Here is a 23,664-nt window from a genome sequence, read left to right on the forward strand (position 1 = left end):
CCATAAGTGGTGTTCGGGTGTGTTGAATAAGCTCTGAAAAAGACAGCACTCTCCATTCATGAGTCAAAAAAAGTGCTTCTCCAACAACACGTCCTCTCGCCAGGTCTGACATGTCCCGGTGATGTGGCTGGCAGTAGATTTGTCCTGCTGTCTGTGTGTCCTTCTCCTTGCCTGAGGGTGTGTGTGTGTGTGTGTGTGTGTGTGTGTGCGTGTGCTGTAAGTGAAAAAGCTTGGTGGGTGTTAGCTGAGGTCATTGGTCCAGCTTCATGTGAGCGGATGCCCTTTAAACTAATAACTACATTCATTCAGTGCCTCAGATAAAACACATGGTGAATTACCACGTAGAAATGCACTGAGATTTGGCATTATTTATCACAATGACGTTGATCATTAATTACAAAGCCAGATTATTATTCACACAGTAGCTCAAATTAGCGCTGCCATAAGCACCCGAGTGAACAAAAGTCAGTGATATTACTGTAGAAACGACAAATTCTACGTGGTCGGTTGAGTAAGGACAGTAATAGGCATTCATACACTTTTTCTCAAGTAATTTATTGAGTCATCACCCGCTCGGCTAAGAAATCAATGAAAGGCTGCTGTGAATACAGGTCTTCTGTGTATGCTTTGCCCGCTGTCGATCTTAAGCAAATGGAGAGACGCTAGGGCGAGGATCAAGATTTCAAGAGTGTTCACTTGTCATATTTATTGAAATGAACAACGAAAGTAACACATGGGTATTTCTGGTAGCAGTAAAACATAGCAAGGCGCTGGTCGTCAACAGTAAGATGCTGGGAGATGCTAAAACACAGACGTAAATTAGCTAAACAAGGTGTAGGCATTTGCATCTGTTGTATGTCAAAGCTACAGTATAGCAGTGCTAATGTATTTGTATTTGTGTGTGTGTGTGTGTGTGTTTGTGTGTGTATGTGTGTGTGTGTGTGTGTGTGTGTGTATGTGGAGGTGGCGAGCACACTGCCACTGCTGCTTTAAAGGGGATGCTTATTCAAACGTGGCATTTACGGATATGGTGACACTAATGGACACAGTGGCAGAGAAAATTTGCATATACATTAGCATGTAGTGGGACTAGTCATCCAGACCTCTCAATATCGCTCACTCTCTGTCTCTATGGAGATGTGTTAAGTCAAAGAAGTGTGTGCATGGACTGTGTACTTTACGTAAGAGCTCCCTGGGGAGAATGAGCGAGAGGCTGGTAAATGCTTCCTCAGCGAACCTCCACTCTACACCCCCTCCGTCCTCAGCATTTTCTGACTGACGGAGGGACACACTGGCTGTAGCCCTGCCACTGCGTCCCTCCATCAGTGACTCACCTCAACCTCCACAGTTGTCCACGCTTGCTAGCGATGGCCATTGACATTTCTGCCATGGATGAAGCTGGTACACAGTATGTAGTCACCCAGTCATTAAATAGGAACAGGAAATCATGTGCTGTCACATGCTGCAGAATGGAGCTCATTACGGGGGTATTTATGTAATTTTATGGGGTATTTCAGCACCACCTGCTCATATATTCTTGAAACTGGATCAAATGCCATTACACGAGACGTCATGCAGTCTTTGAAAGTCTTCTGCACATGATCAGGAAACAGTGGATTCAGACACCCTCTCTACACATTAGCTATGAGTTTGCTATTGGATAAAAGAGGTGGTTGTTTATAATATTCAGTAATTTCATAGCATGTGCATTGCTTTTTCTTTACAATGCTTAATATTTAAAGCAGTGTTTCAGTGGAATGCTCTGGAGTGCTTCACTTGTCCGTGTGTGGGGCTGAATTCACATGGTGTGGCTTAGTCACAGGTGTGTGTATCTCTGTGTTTGTGTGTGTATGTATGTTATGTATTTGTGTGTGTTTGTGTGTGTTTGTGTGTGTGTGTGTGTGTGTGTGTGTGTGTGTGTGTGTGTGTGTGTGTGTGTGTGTGTGTGTGTGTGTGTGTGTGTGCGTGTGTGTTTGTCTGAGAGAGAAATTGAGCACTGAAGATGAGGGATTTCCCTGCCTCTGGGTTAATTCACAGGGCAGTCATTTCAGCTCTGCCAGCTGTGCTTTCAACCCACTGAGGTGTGCCTGTGTGCATGCCGAGTGTGTGTGTGTGTGTGTGTGTGTGTGTGTGTGTGTGTGCATGGGGTGTGTGTGTACGTGTGTGTGTCTGAGTGGACATATGTGTGTGTGTGTATGTCTGTATAGTAGCGTGCACTCTTGCTCCACCCGACAGTCCTTCAATATTTCATTGGCTGCAGGGTTCCCCTCTGCTAAGAAGCTTACATAACGTGAGGTATAGTGGCAGGAAGGCCCCGGCAGGAAGGCACACACACACACAAACACAAACACACACACACACACACACATAGGCTCCCAGAGAGGCAAGAGGATGGTGTTCTGGCTGTGACATAGTAAAACATTAATGCAAGAGAGGCTTTTCTGTTTGTGCTTCATCTGAGCTCTGTTAGAAATACCTTGCAATTTCTCATGGTCATAAAGAGTGAATGTTACAGCGTATTGTGTGTGTTTTCCTTTCTTGTGTCTGTGTGTATGCACTGTGTAGAAGTGCCTTGACACACACAAAGTAACAGAGGTTGTATCAGTGGCCGATGTGGTGGAAAATGTGTGCAGGACTCAAATTGAAGAGGAATTCTTCTCTGGCACATTGATTATATAAACGGGAATTAGCACTGGAGAACGACACTAAAAACATAATTAAAATGGCGATAAGGCTCCACAGATCCCTTAGTGATGGATGGTTGATGAGCTACCAAGGTAACCTCAGCTTGAGAAGTACAGAAACAAGAGCTTTACATGAATTCATCTCTGTGTGTGTGTGTGTGTGTGTGTGTGTGTGTGTGTGTGTGTGTGTGTGTGTGTGTGTGTGTGTGTGTGTGTGTGTGTGTGTGTGTGTGTGGCAGCGTGCTCTGCTGGAGCAGAAGCAGAAAAAGAAGCGTCAGGAACCTCTGATGGTTCAGTCAAACGTGGATGGGAGGTCACGTGCTCGCAGGACCAAGCAGTCTGAGGAGCAGGCACCACTGGTGGAGTCCTACCTCAGCAGCAACAGCAGCACCATTTACCATGGTAACACCGCCTTGTCACCTAGAAAAACAACTACACCCTTAAACATGTTAACATTTCCTTTTCCCCTGTAAAATGACTAAACCATTTTCCATAGTAACCTGGCCTTTTCACTGTAAACAGACTAGACCTTAAACACAATACCACTACTGTTACATAACTTAACTGTTTACTTTGTTAATAGCAAAAACAACACTTTACTTTGACTCCTTGTGCTGTTGCAATAATCAAATGATGATGTATTACAATGAGCACTACTAAGTTGTAATGAAATGGTCAGTCAATTACATCAGAGTGATTATTTATACTGCCTTTCTAGGCACCCCCTTTAGTGTCCAGGAGCCTGACCTTACCTCACACCTCAGACAAATCCTGACTTAACACACTTGACTTTTTTGTGATGTCACCCGTGGCTGGGCTCTCTGATGCCCTTATTAAGAGAAACATAAACTATAGGGGTAAAGGACTGACAACACACCATGTCTCCCCAGTCCCCATCTAATTCAAGTTTTTTAGAAGTGCAGTGCATTTACGGAGATGGGTTCGGAGGCCGTAGGAGGCCTTTCAAGGGCAAGTGCCCATCTGTGGGATCTGAAAGTCGACTCTAGGCAATCAATTGCCCTCCCCCCTTTGTTGAAAGAGAGGGATTTGAGCTTCTGAACTGAATTAAATGTGTCATTGATTAGAATAAGCTCATGAACTTTATAGCTTGGATTCCACAGGTGCACCACTGTGTCTGCTTGCTGATTTTGATCACTGCTGAGGCGTTTTCTACATGAAAATAAACTGTCTCTCACAGAGACACTCAATGGAGCTGCATCTCTTCAACACACGAAAAAGATGGCTAGACGGGGTTTCATTTTTTATTGTTGTATAAACTGTAATTGAAAAGCAGTTTTACTGAAAAGCTCCATCCCAGCTGTTTAAGAGGGATACTGTGAGACACTGCTTGGTGATGACCGTGGTCCAGTCACCTTGGTTCCAGCGGGCCACACCTCCTCTCCCTGCCTCTCCATCCACTGCCTGTTGCCAAGCTGCTTTGTTACTAGGCACTCCATAAATAGAACAGGGCTTGTGAACGGAACTGGCAGAATATAGCCAGGCCCAGCGGTGTTTGTGTGGTTTATTTAACCCAAAGAAGGGTTTATTTCACCCAAAGAAGTTTAAATTGGGTTTCTTGGCCAGCTGAGTTTTGGAAAAAATTGCCCTTTATTTCCCCAAAGCTAACTATCATTTAGCCTAGTATGACAGATACGCCACAGAGAAGACATAAGAGCTGCTAATGATGTAAATCTCCAAAAGTCCTTAAGGGACACAAAATGCACATTAATGCATTGCAATAGTACTCCCTGAAATCTATCGTGGCAGTTTGTTTTCATAAGGCATAAGTGTAAAGCATGCTCCTTTCCTTACATGTATCTCCTCACTTCTCAAGCACTCAACGTCCATTATGCTTTTTTGCTAACTGTCTGAGACACACACAATTAATTTTAAGCTGTTTGTGCAGGAAATGGTCAGTCCCGTTTGAGTATATGTTCACAGCAACAAAAAAAAATATTTAACTGTCTCAGACTTTCCAAAAAAGGTGGAACTTATATTATAAATATCAATCATACCAATCCAATAACATCAAAGCAAGAGATTGAATGGAATAAAGTACACTAGTTCCATTTAAGACATATATTTTATACAGTACTTCAATGATAATAAAACACAATGCCATATATCCCAACCTCTGCTGAAATAAGCAAAGCTAAACATTACTGTTAAGAGGTTAAGGAGGACTGTATGGCACCATAAACCCTGAAGAACTCCTATTTCAAAGGTGCTTCATTATCTCCTCATTTCTGTTGTCACAGGTCTGGAGGCTTGAAGCCCATTCTACACTCACAGGTCTAATTATCTGTGTGAATTCTAACGTCATAAGCAAGCAAACATTTGCATGCCCATTGATTAAGAGTTAAAGATGGGTGGCATGCTTTTAAATTGACCTGTAATGAGGTTTATCATACTCAAGGGGAAGATGGAATACTCACTACAAGGCACCATGTCTGACAAAAAAAATAATAAAGAACTTTGTTTATACATCTGCAAAATACTGCACCATTATATTTGTGTGATGTTGGTTAAACAAGCAGTTACAGCCACTATGGTCCCCAGCCTATGCCATTAGTGGAATATGGGCGGATTCACATGAAACTTTATCTGATCTTTCTTCTGAAGGCTCTTAGTAAGCCTGGCCTTCATCACGCTTCTCACAGCATTCCCAGGACTCTGATAAAGAGAGTAAGTAGAACAAGGCTGAGAGGCAAAGAGGAAAAAAACTGTTTCCTATCAAAGCCTTGAATCTCAAGGTCTTTTGCGGTGTACGGGTATAAAAACACCAAGAGTGGGCTTTGGTGCAGGGGTCTGTGGCAGAGAGATGGCGGAGAGATGTCTTTGTGCTTGCATAATGCCTTTTGTATTTCCCAGAGCTGGCACAACGATAACCTGTGCAACAGAGGAAAGAAATTCATGTGAGGGACGCGTGTTCTATGTGTCACACACACAAGGAGAGTGCTGTTGTGAATTTGACCCCTGATGACCGCTGTTAAATGTGCCTCTACCCCCTCCTATCTTTTCTAATTCCTTTTAACAATTCCCTTCTCTCCTCTCTCCCTCTCCATCCCTCTTTCCTTCCCCCCTGTCACTTTCCCCTTCCTGGTTTGTCTTATCTGTTCTTCTGTGCCATGTGTGCCTCTGCCTGCTCCTCCGTGCACGCCGGTGTGTAGTGCAAGAGGCCGAGCAGGAGGAGGCAAAGGCGCTCGCCGAGCCGCCGCGCTCCGCTAAAAAAGCCAAGGCCAGCGGCTCCACTCCGCAGACGGGCAGCGGCAAGAAGGAGAAAAAGGGGAAGCACAAAGGTCAGCCGAATGGTGACGCTCCCACCAACCTTTACCACTACCACCACCGCCGCCGGCTTGCCAGTTTTCCTCTCTGACGGCCCCCACTCTCTCCCAGCATGCCTTGCTCCATCTGTCTGTCTGTGTCTTGTCTCGAGGTCGGTCGAGCACCGCGGCACATGTTGTCCGGGGAGTCTCAGCATTATTGACCTGGTTCTTCAGCCTCTTGATGTAGACCACGGGGGGGGGGGGGGGGGGGGCACCTTAGGGGGTGTCAGGAAGGCCGTCACTTCTCGTTGTCACATCAGGCTCTGCACGTCAGCCGTGTGAATGCATGTGTTTGTGATTGTGGTTGCAGTGTGAAGGCTTGCATGCTGGAATGTGCATGGTCACTCGTATTTTAAGACAAGCCCAGATATGGTTTCATAAATATTGCCTCTGCATTTGTATTGATTTTAGGCTGGGCCGGTAGAGACGAGTAGTGGCACCAGGCACTCTCCTAATTGGAGAGAACAGTCTCAGTGTGAGGCTCTTTGGAGGGAAGAGAGCTTGCTGTCATATAGATTATATGCTCCGCAGTTTTTGAGGGCTACATCAAGAGCTTGCATCGTCCTTTGTTGAGGCTCCCTCCTTCTCATTTTGCCATAGTCTTGTTATTTCATCTTCCATACCCGTGCTGTTCATCCTTCAGTAGACCCTCTAACGAGACCTGCTGCAACCTCCTGGATGTACGCAGGACGCGGAGCTTTGTGTGGGTGGCACATTCAGGGGATGAGGCTGGGCTGGCAGAGTGAGACAGCCTTCGGCATCACCAAGGCCAATGCCAACTCTGCCCTCTGGAAATGATGGGTAAACAAGTAAATAAGAAATGCTCTAATTACACCAGGGAGCCTGGTCTCGTGAGGCTGCCAGACTGAGCAAGACGAGAAACAACAACGGAAATGTCCTGGCTCAGAGTGCAGGGCTCTGTCAATGTGTCACTAGCCACAAGGGAGAGAAGGATCCGTTTCTTTGCGGATGTCTTAAAGGAGTTCATTTTCTGTTTGTGTTTGGTTCCCATGCAGAGGGAGTCCTCCCTTGGTAGGGGCACAGCTGCTCAGTGAAATCTCATTTGCAAACACACTGTGAAAGCAATGTTTGCTTATTCTACCCAGCGAGTTCATATGGGATAGTTTGACAAAAGACAGCTGGTCTATATGAGGCTGCGCTTGTCACCAGGGATCATTGTCTCCATACCTTCTTATCCTGATGAATTGTCCTTATTTTGTCATCCCTTGCCACCTGTACACGCTCACACCGCTCCATCTTCCTCTGTCTCCTTTCCCTCCCTCCATCTTTGTCTCGTTTGTACACTCCCTCCATCATCGATGATGCACTCCTGGGGGCCACGTTTCCATCAATGCAATCACAGCCTACCACCGATGCACAGGTTGTATTCACAGAGGCTGATTACACCCTTAGCCACAAACCGCCAGCGCTAACGCCAGCTCTAACGCCGCTTACTCTATACTTACCCAGGGGCAGTCACTGCCATGATTACTGTGCAAAAAGAAAAACATGGATGTAGCAGGAACGTAGGAAACAACATCAATGTGTAATTCTCCTCAGGCCCATTAGAAGCACATCCCTCAATGTGTATTTGACTGAGCATCGGGCTCATTTCTCACAAATGTGAGCAAGACAAAGTAGGAGACAAAATAGGGTAGGAGAGGAGGGATGGTGAACGAAACGAGGAGAATATTATAAGGTCGTTTGAGGTCATAATGATCAGTGGGCTGAGGAGAATAGGTGTGGTAATCTGGTGCCACACGTCTGTGTTCCCTCTTATGATTGTACCCAACTGAATGGGAAAAAGCCAACAAGCCCTGTGCAAAAATATACAAGCAAAGAAAAAAACCTCTAGTAATGAAATGCATGCCATTTATGGTTGCAAAGTAAAGGCTCCTTCTAAGCACAATTTAGAATTGTACTCCTTGGTTACCGTTTACACCTTGGTTACCAAGGAGTCTTTTGTTTCCCAGCTCATGAGCCTCGTTTCTGACACTTGTGTTTTGTACGGCGCAAGGCATGACTCGAGTATGCAATCGTGTTGGTGGATGAGTGTGCATGTCTTTTCAAAACAAAATGCATGGAATATTCAGAGACCACTTGTGTTTCTATGTGCGCCATTGTACGGACTTTGTGGAGAATTTGCACATCTATAGTGAGATGTCCTTGAGACTGAGTGTGTGTGTGTGTGTGTGTGCATGTACATGTGTGTGTGTGTGTGTGTCTGTGTGTGTGTGTGTGTGTGTGTGTGTGTGTGTGTGTGTGTTTGTGTGTGTGTGTGTATGTGTGTGGGCGCGCATGTGTATGAGCAGTATATCTGAGTGGATTTGTCCGGCATGTGTGTGTATTAGAGCTGCGTTCAGCTCCTAGTTCACCTTGCTGTGTTGTGTGTGTGTGTGTGTGTGTGCATGTGTATGTGTGTCTGTGAGTGTGTGCGCGTGCATGTGTATGAGCAGTATATCTGAGTGGATTTGTCCGGCATGTCTGTGTATTAGAGCTGCGTTCAGCTCGTAGTTCACCTTGCTGTGTTGTGTGTGTGTGTGTGTGTGTGCATGTGTATGTGTGTCTGTGAGTGTGTGTGTGTTTGTGTGCATGCATGTCTCTGTATTAGAGCTGCGTTCAGCTCGTAGTTCACCTTGCTGTGTTGTGTGTGTGTGTGTGTGTGTGTGTGTGTGTGCATGTGTATGTGTGTCTGTGAGGGTGTGTGTGTTTGCGTGCATGCATGTGTGTGTATTAGAGCTGCGTTCAGCTCCTAGTTTACCCTGCTGTGTTGGTGCTGGTCTGACGGGCGGGTGGGGCTTGTGGCATCTGCAGGCATCGATGGTCCGGCTGCCTTCCAGGACGAGGCGCAGGACCTGGGCAGCCAGATCCAGATCTTGACGGTGGGGCACCTGTCTTCAGACGAGGCCGAGAGCGACAGCGTGAGCAGCACGCAGGCCCATGGCAAGCAGGACCTGCGGGTCACCATGCTGAAGAAAGGTACCGGCCATGTGCTGGATGTCCGCTCTGGACCTGTGTTGGGCTATACTGGCGGACTGTATTGTGCTGTGCTGTCCTGTGCTGTGCCGTGCTGTGCCGTGCAGTACTGTGATGTGCTGTGCCGTGCCTTGCCGTGCGGTACTGTGATGTGTTGTGCTGCGCTGTGCCGTGCTGTGCTGTGTAGTGTGTCTCTTCTGAGAGCTGAGTCACTCAAGCAAAGTGAGCCACTGATTGTCTGTGGGACTGGTGGGTCTCTTGATTAGAGAATTGGTGTGTGTGTGTGTGTGTGTGTGTGTGTGTGTGTGTGTGTGTGTGTGTGTGTGTGTGTGTGTGTGTGCGTGTGTGTGTGTGTGTGTGTGTGTGTGTGTGTGTGTGTGTGTGTGTGTGTGTGTGTGTGTGTGTGTGTGTGTGTGTGTGTGTGTGTGTGTGTGTGTGTGTGCGCGCGTATGTTTTACTATGTGCACTGCGCCCCCACACTGCCCACACAAACAAAGGAAGGCTAATGATAATGCCACTGGAATATCACAGGCAATAAACCTCTATTCTCTGAATGTCAGTTTTAAAAACATGGCAGCTAATTAACTTCCACTCAGTCAAATCAAGCTTACCAAATAAGGTCGTCATCTAAAATATATTAAGTGACATGCTTGGATAACACCATAACCTAATTAACACCACTCTGGAGATTCCTTCCTCTTTTTCTATCAGTCTGCCTCCATTCTTCCTATCCACCTATTCTATTCCTCCCCCCCCACCTCTTTCTCTCTCTCGCTCCCCCCCCCCTCTCTCTATCTTTCCCACCCCCTCCCTGTAATTCAAAAGTGTTTCCCAAGGATATATGTTAGCCAGCTTACTGATTGGTTTGCTGGCGCCCTTCCCTTGTTGACTCTGGCAGGGTGGTTGTGCGGAGGAAGCATCCCAGTGTGAGCGGCCGTCTCTCCCCTCTAGCTTCCTGCCCACGTTGTCTATGGATGGAGAGAGTAGAGCCCATTCTCCAGCATAGCATTAGCATTGCCTAGATGTAGTGAATCCCAAAGGGGCATCATTATGCCCCAGCTAAAGAAAGGACACCACAGGGATTGTAATGTTATGGTGTCCTTGATGTTAATGTTGTTGTTGTTATTGTTTATCATCTGCACTCTGACTCAGTAGTTTTTAGTGCTCCTCTATCCTAAGGATAGCAACAGTACCACAGTTGAGCACAACGGCAAGTGGTTTGGTTTACTGTTTACTGTTTTGTTTTGGAAGGGATTTCGAGCAGCATGAACTTTGACGAAGAGGAGGACGACGACGATGAAGTCAGCTCGAGTTCCTCGCAGCTCAACAGCAACACGAGGCCAGGCTCGGCCACCAGCAAGAAGTCCAGTAAGGTGGGGAGTGATTCAGCGTGTTTACTCAGCCCATCGTTTTATGCCTGCAGGACATGTCACTATGCCTTTGTGACTCCCCCCCCCCCCCCCCCCCTTGAGACCTATGTGGTCAGCATAAACTCACTTGGTCAGAGCATCTCTACTCAAGCTGTTCGCACAGCTTCTTTCTCCATCTATCTCTCCATCTCTCTTTTATTTTGATCATGATACTCTCATTTTGCTCATAGGTTCCACCAGGGACACCTTGATGTGTACTGTGTTTCCTACATTTCCCAGTTGTCTGCCCACGTAATTGATATTCATTACCCATCCTTCACCATCAGACCCATTGATGCACTATCTGGTGCAGATCTACTGGCAGTGAGTTAAAGTTAATGGCAGACCATCCACCGTGGCCTGCAGCAAGTTTGGAAATATTTTTTTTCCAGATTGCATTTCGCCCAAAAATACCCAGAATGTGCCCGCCTGCCAAGATAAGGGGCCCCAGGCCCTGTCTCCCCGTCAGAGGTTATTATATCACATGCATATTTCATGTCCAGAGGAGCAAATGAGAGCATCTGAGAGAGAGAGCGAGAGAGAGAGAGAGAGTGTCATTTTTCACTTCCCTGTAGCGGAGGTCACATGGAAGGTGCAGTGGCTGGCACTGACCTCCACCTGTGTGCACCTTAACTACGCCTCCCTCACACACACTGTCCCCTACACACTTAACCCCCCTAATCCCCTCACACACCCAGTCTGCGCTAAGATGCATGTTAGTGACGCAACGCTGGGCACAGAGGTACCATTAGCAGGGCTGGGTGTCTGCGGGCTGCGGAGTGAACACCCCCAACCCAACCCCCCCCCCCCCCCCCCCCCCCCCCCCCCAACACACACCCTCCACACTGGCCAGCTAATATGTTGGACGGTGGCCGTTCATGAGCACTTCCCCTAACAAGAAGCCTCCCTCTGTTCGAGCGCAGATGGTGCTCTGTGGCCCGCTCGGTGCTTCCTGTCTGCCTGCCTGCTCTTAAAATGGAAAGTGATAATGAACACGCCGTTCTCACAGGGAAGAGAGGGTGTGACTTCAAAAGACTGTGTGGGCTTATCTGTTTATATCTGACTATATTTAATGCTCATTTTAAAGCTGATTTTCAATCCTTTGGTTGTCGGTGATCGCACTCATTAAAGCGCTCTGGGAAGTCGAAGCCAGAGCCCTAGGTTCTTTTTGCATGTGGGTATTGGCTTCTTTCATGAGGCTGTAGTGTACTGGGGGAACTAAAGGGGTCTGTCCCATTGTGCCGAACCTGGTGGAAGGAACTGAGTGGAACCTGCCTTGGCTTGGTTCAAGTGTCAGGCTATATTCACTAAAGACCCAGAGCTGTAGAGGGACGAATGTGGAACTTTCTAGGCATGTTAGTACAAGTGTGAAGTCAACACTAGTGGTTTGGAAGGTTTTTTGAGAGGTGAATCACAGGATGAGTACATTTGGCATGCCTCACTTATGCATTGTATTAACATTGATGCCATAATAATAATCCTCATGGAATGGAACACAGTCATGGAGTAAGGGCTCACCACTGGGTTGATATAGTGGAAAAGGCAGATATTTGGGATGCTTCAGTAAGGACATCTTTACTGGATATTTGAACGTAATCTTCCTTCTGCTAGTATGTTAGCATGGTAATGTCAACCTGTACAGGTAGAGTATGCAAATTACATGACTTGTGTGTATATAATTTAAACATTTGAATGAATTGTCTACATTTACATTTTATTGTCCTCTCTTCATTTCTCGTACTTAGCTATTGCGCTTGTGTGCAAATAGTATCTGTGAGTGTATCAGTCTTTGACAGCGTGTGTGTGTATGTCTGCCTCTCATAGGAGGCTGCCTCAGCGTCCACCCCACTCGCCAATGAGCCCGCCATCGACGTGGATGACCTGGAGGAGTTCACCCTGAGGCCGGCCCCCCAGGGCATCACAGTAAAGTGCAGGATCACCCGCGACAAGAAGGGCATGGACAGGGGCATGTACCCCACCTACTACCTCCACTTGGAACGGGAAGATGGCAAGAAGGTACCGTGACATTAGAACCTCCAGACCTCCAGAACATGGTTCTCATTGAAATCAAATATGATATCCACAGATGTGTGTTTGACTTTATCACTGCCCCTAAAGTCACTTATTCTATGGTCAATGTTAAAAGGGTTTTTCCCATTATTGTGCTGCAATCCACAAACTTGTCTTGAAAATATGAAAACATCGATGACACTTTGTATTGTTTGCTTTTGTCTATTGTTAAACCTGTTACACTGTGGAAAATGGTGTGTGTCAACAGATGGTTCAAACACTAAGTCAATTGCATTCCAACAAATTCTCTCTGTTTGGAGAACCATTGAGGGGAATGACAAGGATTTCTGAACAGCATGATTTGTTTGCCAATTAATATGCTTCAGCACACTGTTGTGTTATAAACACAACAAGCAGCAGAATAACAACAGAGAGAGCCTGGTGAAAAACACAGTGTGCCTAATTACACTGTGGCAGCACATTGTGAAAGAACCGTTTTAAAATTGAATAAGGCCATTAACCCTCAGGTGATGCTGTTACTGATGAGATATGTTGCTGGCTTCATAATAACACCCACTGGCTTGCCATAGGTCTTCCTGTTGGCTGGACGGAAGAGAAAGAAGAGCAAAACATCTAATTACCTCATTTCCATTGATCCGACGGATCTCTCTCGAGGAGGAGAAAGCTTCATTGGGAAACTGAGGTGTGTTCACAGCCCCCGGCTCACGTTAGGCACGTGACCAGCACCAGGATTGCATTTAATTCCGAATAAAATTATCACGAGATCCGGGTCTGTAAAGCCGGTGTGTATGTGTCATGAGATCCAGTTGTGAGTGTGTGATTGCACCACTCCTGGGTGTCTGCCGTATGCAGATGTGTCACAGTCGAGAGAGGCTGTGGATACTTTATTAATCCCGAGGGAAATTAAGGTAATGTGTGAAGTGGGAGGATTTGTCCGTCATCACACTCTCCAGCCACCTTTGGCTGTGTGTACAGACAACGACGATGATTGATTTTGCAATGTGGAAGGTGTGTGATTACGTAACTGTGTGTGTCACTCGTCACGTGTGAGGGTGATGATCAATCCTCTGTGCAGTCCCGCTGCTATCTCCAGACCAATTGGTTTCTAAATAAGAGATGACCAGGAAATATCTCACCCGTCAGTGCTGCAAGCTATACTTGTGGACTGACCTTTCGTTTGATCTTTTCCAGTCTTATTGCCTGCTACCTTCCGGCACAACTTAAATTGCACTTTTTAAGTGCCTTATTTGAAAAGGTGCTTGCATCGGCAGTGATTGTTTTCCAACTTCAATAATAGCTCAAGGAGTTTTAAATACTCTTGATCCCTTGTTATGTCTGCTAATGAATACTTTAAATATACCCGTCAGTGGTTAATGTCGGATCACTGGATTTATTGTCTTCATGTTTTAAACTGTTGCACCAAAGTAAAAGATAGTAATTAATCATTAATGTTACCACTCACAAACTTTAAAGAGGTGGTTCTGTTTGCTTTCTCATTATCTTTAAATGAAAGGCAAACTGTGTGTGTGTGTGTGTGTGTGTGATGTGTGTGACACAAGTACACATCTTAACGATGTACCTGTGAGGCCCATTTAAACATCCAGCACTCCTCTTCCAGGTCAAACCTCATGGGTACCAAGTTTACAGTGTACAACGGTGGTATGAATCCTGGGAAGACCACCTCCAGCTTAGAGGCCAGCAACCTGCGGCAGGAGCTGGCCGCCATCTGCTACGTGAGTCAGCCTCCAGAGCAGACAGGCCATTCATCAGAACACAAGGAACACTGGGGAGAGGAAACACGATACGCCTGACATTCTGCGCGATACATAACGGCACAACACACGCCACACATGCTGATGCTATGCTCCCAGGCGTAATGCAGCAGCAACATTTTATTGAAGTATATGGATGCAGTCTTGGAAACTTGATAGCTCAGTTATGAATAGAAATTGATTAAAACCCTAAAAGCAGTTCTCCTGAGATGAGAACATGGCACATTTTCTTCTGCGACAGTGGATCGGTATACTGTAAGAACTTATGAGGTGGAACACTGAGACACCTAGTGGCGACTAACAGTACAGTGCCTGCAAAACATCTAGTGGTGTTTCAAGGTATTGCATAGGCTTATCTTTGTACTGCAGCATTCAGCGTAGGATTTATTTACTCCATAACATGAATGGACCAAGGCCTTTCAGAGAGATTAATGCTATATGTGGGTCATTCATCCTAACGATGACTTTCCTCTTGACAGGAAACCAACGTTTTAGGGTTCAAAGGCCCTCGTAAAATGAGTGTCATTATTCCTGGAATGAACATGGACCATGAGAGAGTATCTATCAGACCGCGTAATGTGAGTGCAAAGCTTTGTCTTTCCCACTTTAGTCCCATGAGAAAAACATATGGAAAACAGCAATAGGTATATAGAAAATATAGAATGAGCATGGATTATTATATATTGATTATATTATGGTATAATGATTATGAGCAATATCTAAAGCGCCTTCTCTTTAACCTGTATACGTCCTTCCTCACTGATATGTTGTGTTGCTTGTTGACTGTAATGGTAGTGCATGCTGTTAGCAGTAGCGTCTGAGTGCTGGGCCCTTAATGGAGGGTTAATCCCCACTCACATCTGTCCCATCTCCCCATGCTCTGCAGGACCATGAAACTCTGCTGGCACGATGGCAGAATAAGAGCACAGAGAGTGTGATTGAGCTGCACAACAAGACCCCGGTGTGGAACGACGACACCCAGTCCTACGTCCTCAACTTCCATGGCAGGGTGACGCAGGCTTCCGTCAAAAACTTTCAGATCATCCATGACAATGACCGTGAGTTTTTGCATAGACCTATCTGGATAGGATATCCCTATTATGTTCAGTCATCTTCTACAGTGACAATAAAATAACATTGTCGATCAGCCATTTTATCTTATTATTCTTGGTGTATGCAGTTTATCTCTCAATTGTGTATCAACATCCTCCTTCTTCACGCAGCGGACTACATTGTGATGCAGTTTGGCCGCGTGGCCGAGGACATCTTCACTATGGACTATAACTACCCTATGTGTGCCCTTCAGGCCTTTGCCATTGCACTCTCGAGCTTTGACAGTAAGCTGGCCTGTGAGTAGCATCCTCCCACCCCACCCACTACCAGAGGGAGAACCAGGGGTGTTCCGCTGGCTCTCTCTGCCTGCCACTAGGGGCGTTGGGGCCCTCGAAACCCTCATGTCTCCCTGCTTTGGAGGGCATGGAGAATTCTCGACAAGCGAGATACACTGTGTACGAATGATTCTGTGTGCATGCGTGTACGTCTGTTTGTGTTTCTGTGTGTGTGTGTGTGTGTGTGTGTGTGTGTGTGTGTGTGTGTGTGTGTGTGTGTGTGTGTGTGTGTGTGTGTGTGTGGTTCTTCTGACCCTCCTGGCCTCCTTGCCTCAGATCAGGACATTTCAGCAGGAATAAGCACAAAGACCACACCACGAGACACCCAACAAACACACTACAGTTCCAAGAGACCACCACGATGAGGACAAAAAGAACTGTGATGATCTTAAAAGAGTTTTTTTTATCAGCTATTAATGTTATTCACTCGCCACTTTTGTTATTTTCTTTAAACTGAAAGCATTGCGATCACTGACACCCGTGCTGACAAACTTGTCTTAACCCTCTGATGTTAACCAGCTATGTGAGAATTTGTTTAATCTTACACCATACTGTACAAATATTTGACATAGACTCACATGTGTAACTAACCACTTGCACAATGTAACTTACACTGCAGACCTGTGTGTCTTATTAAGCACCATTTTAACCCATTCCAACAAATCTTTTTCAGCTCTTTGATGGAATCTCCTTTTTAGGGCCACTCTACATCACATGCAAAGTCGGTGAAATACAGCCTAATGTTTTCTATGACGTGTCACTGTTGGCATCTCCGGCAGCCATCCTTTATAATACCCTTTTTAGCTGACACCTGATGTATCATATTTGATAATGGATTTCTATATTGAGTTTATTTACACTCATGTAATAGTTTAAAAGCTGCCAAATCACTCACTGAAGGCAGTAAAAAACAGTTCAAATGGCTTTTTTCACAGTTGCATGTGGTATCTAAATGTGAGCATTCTATCTATTTACCTATCTATTTATGCAGTGCAACATAGTTTACTGAATTATAATTTATCAATCACCTGAAGATCATTACCACACCCAAATCTCAGTACTATGAATAGATTGCAGTTAAACATTAAACTGACTGGAATGCCTTATCTAGGCCCCTCTTTAAGGTTTCAAGACAGAGATTGACTATATGGATCAAATATGTATTACAGTACAGTGCACTGGTCTTGCATCTGGGTCCTAGAAACCCTTTTTGGAGTATGAGAATGTATTGGATGGAGGACTTCATTCAGAGTTTACAGTGTATGTTACATAGCTGTAAATATTGTGCCTTCAGAAAATTGAATCTAAAAGGTCATGCTTTAATCTTTTTTCAATTCACTAAAATGTTTCTATTTCAGTCTCCTGAAGGAGGCTTTAAGAGGCTCCTCTCTGAGCCGCTGTCTGACTGTCATCACTGGATTGAGCGTGTCTTTCTGTACTCTACATTTCCAGAGTCCCTGGGCTATTTTCAGAGGGTGACATGATTCTGAGGCCATTCTTACAGTGCCCCACTTTCAAATTGCATACTCTTCCTCATTTACTAAGCAGTTCACTTGCTATGCTCTCACTCCATGTCTGGGAGGTACTGTTACTATGTAAACTGCTTGGAACACAAAATTCTATATGGTGATATTAGTGTTTTTCTACAAAGACAGAATAGTTTGGTTTTCAAAAAAGTCTCCTATATTAGACTCAGAATGGTCATTTGAATAAAGCTATCTTTCCATACACACTTCTGCAGATTGAGAAAGGGAATCCTAAAAACATACGTGCATATTTCTACACATGGCTGTTATTCAGTACTGTGCTGTAAGCAGCTTTGGCAGTCTTACCCTGATATGGTAATTTGATATTACAGACCTAATAATCAATTTTCTCTTGGATGGTACTTCCATTAAAAACACTATTTAAACCACATCCTCGAAAGACAGAAAAAGGTAGAAAAAGGCTGACATGCATCAATAGTTTGAAATGAAATGTTGTGCTAGGTTCTCTTTGTCTAGGTTATTTTATGTGATACTACAGTAAATGGTGGCATTTGGGTACCAATGTTGGTGAGAAGGCAGCACTGCTGTGAGTGAAAAAATCAACTGAAGCGTCGGAGACTCAGCACCCAGATATGTTTCTCCTCATATCACATACTATTCTTGGGGGCGAACCATACATGAACTCTCAAGCTCAGAAGTGGTGACAGTTATTTTGTAATACATTTTCTAGTTGTGTTTTGCAAAAAAAAAGAGAAGAAAATGCAGGCAAACAGCAATTTAGTATACCCATCCCTGTAACTTTTACAGAAAATACAAAGTCCTATTGGTTTTCTTCCAGTGCGCAATTTTTTTCTGTGCTTAAACTGAGTTCCAAAATAACTTCAGTGCTTCTGTTGGCTACGTTGTTCAAGAACAAACAGTGCTTTCATATTCTGTGGTTCAGTGCTGGTATGCCATTGTGCAAAATGTAAAATGTGTACATTGTTCAATATACAGTGTTTGTATAATTATGAAAATAAAGTAAAAGTGCAATGATTTGGCTTTATTAATGGTGAGTCATTAATCTTAGCCTACTGTGTGCCGCCACTGCATCTTTTAAATGACTAAACACAGCAGACCATATTTTAGCATTTGCTTTTATTCACACTACATAGAAAAACAAGTATTTACTCTCCCCATAAATATTCCCCTATTAAAATTGCATTGCTGAGTTTATTGTTTTACATTCAGAGGAAATGGTCCAGTATGAGTAGTGCAGTATAATCTAATCAACTTTAATAATGCAAGCATGGTGGAGTAACGGAATGACGTCTGACCCAGTCTTAAACATATGAAAAGAAAAATACATAAAACTCTCCAGTAATATTTCTGGAATGGACCTGTTGAAATGCAGTAATGTAAGATGCTATATGATATGCTATAATATATGATCAATATTCCATGTAGATGGATGTGTAATGTAGTAAGCATATGGAAACTGATAACCATACTGCAGTTTGTGGCATCACTTCTGCATGTGGGACTCATACATTGCCTATGAGATAAGCTAAATCATCACATGATAAATTCACATCCTAAATGTGTGATGAATGTTTAATCCATATCATACCATAAGCAAATCTCAGAAGAATGATCATATTACAGTTTCATTTTGGTATAACTTGGAAGTTGTCAGCACTAGAGGTTGATTACATGGCTGAGATGATTTGTCATATGAACTTGTGATTTAGGAGGGAGGGGTTTTCATTGTTAGACTGGAGGGAATGGGGCAGTGTGCTTTAAAATGGAGGGGGACTGCAGTGTCATAGGGGTCAGACCTCCTTATCTTTGCCCTTGTTGCGCATGCGGAGTTCACTGGAGGTGGGTGGTGGGTCCACCGTGGCCTGGCTGAGTGTTGGGTCATTTGTTGGGCGCCACCTGCTGAGGAACTCCTCAAGGCCAACTTCCTGTTCATCATCCTCTTCGTCATCATCGCCATCATCATCATCATCATCATCATCATCATCATCTTCCTCTTCTTCTTCCTCTTCCATGTGCTCGGCCTCCGCCTCTTCCTCTGGGTCAGAAGAGGCATCGGTGCTGAACCTCAGGCTCTCTGCTTCCATCAAGGGATCGACTTCAACCACCCTCTCTGTGATCCCAGCGGGGGCCTGGTGCTCCTCTTCTTCTCCCTCCTCATCTTCCTCTTCTTCACTTTCCTCCTCCTCCTCCTCATCATCTTCATCTTCATCTTCCTCGTCAATGGTGCCCTCGCGCGGGTACCGAAAGATATCATTTTTTTGTTCGTTGAAGGTGATGCGTCTGCGCCTGCATTCTGGTGGGTCGGCAGAGCTAAGACCTAAGAACCATCTCAGCCCACCACTGCTTTGATCCTCCATGCTCTCTGACTGGGGCAGACAAGGAGTCTCCTCCCCTATCTCTTCCTCAGCTTCCTCATCGTCTTCCTCCTTAGGGATCATTTCCTCATCTTCTGTCTCCTCCTCCTCCTCGTCCTCCTCCTCCTCGTCCTCCTCCTCCTCCTCCTCGTCCTCCTCCTCTTCGTCCTCCTCCTCCTCCTCTTCGTCTTCTTCCTCATCTCCAGTCTGCTCAGTTTCTTCTAGCCCCTCCTCCTGCTCTTCATCTCCCTCTTCGATTACTCCTAATTCTCTCTCCACCTCATCGTCATCTTTGTCCATTTGTTCAGCTAACTCCTCTGCAGAGCGTCTGTCAGGGGGTGGGGCCTCCACAATGATGGTGTCATATTTACGTGGACCACAGGGCACATCATACTGGGGGTAGGTTTCCTCTGCGTAGCCTAGGCAACGTCAGGTACAAGGTACCAGACAAAGGGCAGAGAGAGAGAGACAGCAAAGGGTCAGTTTAATAGCTACTGTAGGCAATGTCAGCAATGTCTAACTTTCTAACATGCAAAAAGGGAAGCTTTTGTATTAACTGTTCCTGAAATCTTTTCCATTACTCTTACAGCAGCCTTAAAGGGAAACTTATTAAACTTAAAGGGCCCTATTTTTAGATCATTTTGGGTCCAAACTAACAACTGAATGTACGATCAAAATTGGTCCAGTATTGAGTTAGAACGCTATAACCAGCAACTGCTAAACGGCTACACAAAGTAATCCAATGGTGCAAGCATCTGCGTCAAAATAAACTGCATGTTTTCGCTATTGTCAGGCTCATAATGTTATTATAAGTATTTGACAACAAAATTACAGTTTCAGTAGGTTATATTTCAGTCTCTGATTCTGTAGAAAATTACTGTAGACTGGACCATTTTTTGTCCCTGGTTAAAATCTGGACTCAAAAAGATGGGAAAATAGGGCCAAGGTTAACAAATGCTGAAGTTTCCCCTTAAGGTAGATGGAAGTGATTTTAGGTCCCTTAAAATGTCATTGTTAACGATAAACTAGAAACATAAAATATGAATGTAGGCCATACAACATCTGCTGAATGATTGAGAGAGAGAGAGAGAGAGAGAGAGAAACACCTTCCCAGTCCAGTCCATAGGGCACCTCCTCTGCCTCCATCTCTGGAGTCCTCTCCTCTCCAGGCTCCTCCTGCACTGATCGGCCAAACCTCCGCAACCGACGCAGTAAACTCGACTGTCTCCTCTTCGAGGAAGGCTTAGACTTGACACTGGAGAACCAAGCAACAGGTCATGGGTGGCAATATCCAGAGTCCGAGAGCTGGTCTCATAAACACTGACCATAAAGGTGAACACATTATTTTTTCGCTTTCATTCCATATTTGACAGTTGCCAAAAAGAAAACCTTTCTGAGTCGCATCCTAGTATCAATTTTACATTGGAAGACTTAACTCAGGACTTGATTTTGCCTGTGGGGATATTTATTGTGGTTTGTTGTGGTTGGGGCCCTCCTCACCTCTCTGTCACGGGGTCTGTCGACGATGTTGACAAGACTCTGTTCATTATCATCTCTGCATGTGACAGCCTGGCCTCCAGCTGGGCCAGCTCCTCCCCCGCTGGAAAAGAAAGCAGCATGAAGCATGAATGAGCAGTGAGTTACGAAAGGCAAATGACCGGCCTCTGACACAATGCACAATTTAGTTGAACTCTGACGAGGGGCAAATAGTTGTTCTACAATGCCATAGACGGGGACATGATTTCGCCTCCATATTGATTTTGGTCTCTTCCTGGTTTTCTCAAAATACTCTGAACTGGCTGCTGAGGTGAGGCAGGCTGGACTACTATCATCTACATCCTGGAAGTAGGCTGTCCCTACTGTTGCTCCAGGGCGCAACACAGCGCAGAAGGGCAGCCTTGGGCTATGGCTAAGGAGGATGGATACGAATTGGGGGTCCAGCCAATAAGAGTGACTGGGGATGGAAGGGACATGTCCTTGCCACTGCTCCAACACCAGGAGTGAAACATCAATGAGCAGTGGTAACCAGCTGACGACCCTGCAGCTGACCTAATGACGCCGTGGGAGGTGCGACAGGCAGGAATGTCTAGCAGGCAATAACACCCACCTGTACAATCTCACCACTCTGTTTCCTGTTCTCTATGATGTAGTTGGTACACAAGGTGATGTAGACTCAGTCATAGATATTTTGCATGTGTGTTGATGCTTGTTTTTCTCTTGAAAGTTATTTTAGTACCACCTGAGGTCCACAAAGTGTTCTTTTAAGACTCAAGAAATGTTGACGCTCCAAGGAATGATCTGAGGGTCAAGTCCAGCATGATTGTCTGTGGGTGTCTTTTCATTTACACAATCAATCAAACATGAGCTCTCTGAAGTGCCCTGACTTCTCAAGCGTTAAGAAAACCTATTTCCCTTATCTTTTTAATGCCTTTATTTTTCGCCCACAGCTCGTTAAAACCAATCCTTGGGAAACTTCCCTCTGCACCCCATCAGACGTGATTAAGAGATAGGGCTCTAAAAATAAGACATTGCGGGTGAGACTTCTCCCATATGAGGTACGTGTGACATGGCGTCAGAGCCATACAGAACATATAAATATAGAAGTAGACCCCCATATTACCCATAGTCTTGCCACACACCCATCCCCCAGCCCTTGGCATGCATTTGATGAATGGAGTTAAACCTCTTAGTGCTGATCCAAAAGACATGCAGTTAATTGGTATTAGATGCTAGCGGGCCAATGCGACATTACTTTTGACTGCTAATCCAGGTCTAACAAAGGCGGGGACAAAGCGGCCTGTGATTGGGACAGGATCTTAATCTACTTTATCATGGGGCTGCTCCTGCTGGAGCTACTGATACTGTGCGGTTTGTCAGAACGGGGAATCAAAACAATGACAAAAAGAAGGGGATGTTGGGGGGGAAATGCACCAGATAAAGTAAGCCCTTGAAATTAAACAAGGTAAGGGTACAATAGAGCAGCATTAGCGAGACCCTTCATCTTTCCTTATTTGGACAATGCAATCATGGTGGAATTCAACTTTGGCTAAAAGTACCACAGTAAGTCATACAGCGCATGATTTGAAAAAGAAAGTGATTGCAGATCATCATTGCTTCCTCCCTTGAATGGTAAATCTATGCATCTTTGTGTTGTCCATTAAAAAGATAAATGTGATGGCAAACTTGCTCAATTTCAAGTAGATTCAGCACATACTTATATCTTGTGTTAGCAACACTGAGTTTGAGATGGGGCATCTGCCAGCTGGTTTAGCTTTCTTATCTTTTCTTGTGAGCTGCAAGAATAAAATACGAATTATTAGCATCAAAGGACATCATTTATGATTATATTCTAAAAGTTAGCATATTATAGGTCAGTATCACCACCACAGATAACAATACTACTTTTTTGCAATTCGAATCCCCGTCAATACATTATCTCAGTACAAATCTAATAGGGTCGCCCCTTCAAAAGAACCTCTAATCTAAAGTTGGATTTCTGACTCATGCAAACAGAAGGATACCTTGAAGAATATGTGAAGGATGTAAAAGAGGATCCCAACTCCATATATGGGCACGATCTGTCCAAAATGGTTTGACCTCTTGTTTCCCCACGTGGTTCCTTTGGCCTGTGCCCTGGTGATGGCCTCTGACCTGCGAGGCTCCGAGTACACTGCCTCCCAAGGCTCCAGGCCCTCTGGTGGCTGCTTGCGGTGCATTCCTGAGGGGTAATGTCCAGGCCCAACTGCAAATAGAAGCAACTGCCGTTTCTGCTAGGTTTAAAAGTCAGAGGAACAATATCCTCTGTCTTGTATCTACTTGCCTCTGTCTTTATCTATTGATGCACCTATGCGTTTGCTCTGGATGTCATGTCATATACTGTAACTGAATCACATACTGTACGTTTCTCAAAGGTACTACTATATCGTGTTAGTGATGCTTCTTGATCACGCTCACAGCAATAGATCTCCAAACAATGATACCATTCCCTCAGTGGCAAAATAATTTCAGACATAATCAACAGTAGCCTATATTTATGTAGCAAATCTTGCCCCAATATCTACAAGGTCTCATCTGTTTTAGTGTGAATTATAGTCTTTTAATATTTTATGGCACTTGCAATAAAATCTGTTTCCCCCAGAGGAGCGTGTGGTCAAACCTGGGTAAAGCCTACAACGTTTACATACACACTTAAATGCATAGTTAGTGCTCAAAATTC

At 44.9% G+C, this 23,664-nt stretch overlaps 1 protein-coding gene across 1 annotated transcript in view; it reads left to right on the forward strand.

Annotated features, from left to right (window-relative positions):
* The window catches only part of tub (TUB bipartite transcription factor), a gene marked incomplete at both ends in the record, with an annotated part of 49,315 nt that extends 33,760 nt beyond the window's left edge, over positions 1-15,555 (forward strand). The window contains 10 exons of the mRNA XM_080843399.1: positions 2,924-3,086; positions 5,855-5,995; positions 8,825-8,989; positions 10,238-10,359; positions 12,220-12,411; positions 12,996-13,108; positions 14,045-14,159; positions 14,678-14,776; positions 15,085-15,256; positions 15,422-15,555. Of these exons, the coding sequence (XP_080699525.1) occupies positions 2,924-3,086; positions 5,855-5,995; positions 8,825-8,989; positions 10,238-10,359; positions 12,220-12,411; positions 12,996-13,108; positions 14,045-14,159; positions 14,678-14,776; positions 15,085-15,256; positions 15,422-15,555 (1,416 nt within the window). The remainder of the gene's footprint in view (positions 1-2,923; positions 3,087-5,854; positions 5,996-8,824; positions 8,990-10,237; positions 10,360-12,219; positions 12,412-12,995; positions 13,109-14,044; positions 14,160-14,677; positions 14,777-15,084; positions 15,257-15,421) is intronic.
* Positions 15,556-23,664: the final 8,109 nt, after the last annotated feature.

The sequence above is a fragment of the Sprattus sprattus genome (assembly GCF_963457725.1).
Source record: "Sprattus sprattus genome assembly, chromosome: 8".
Lineage (NCBI taxonomy): Eukaryota > Metazoa > Chordata > Actinopteri > Clupeiformes > Clupeidae > Sprattus > Sprattus sprattus.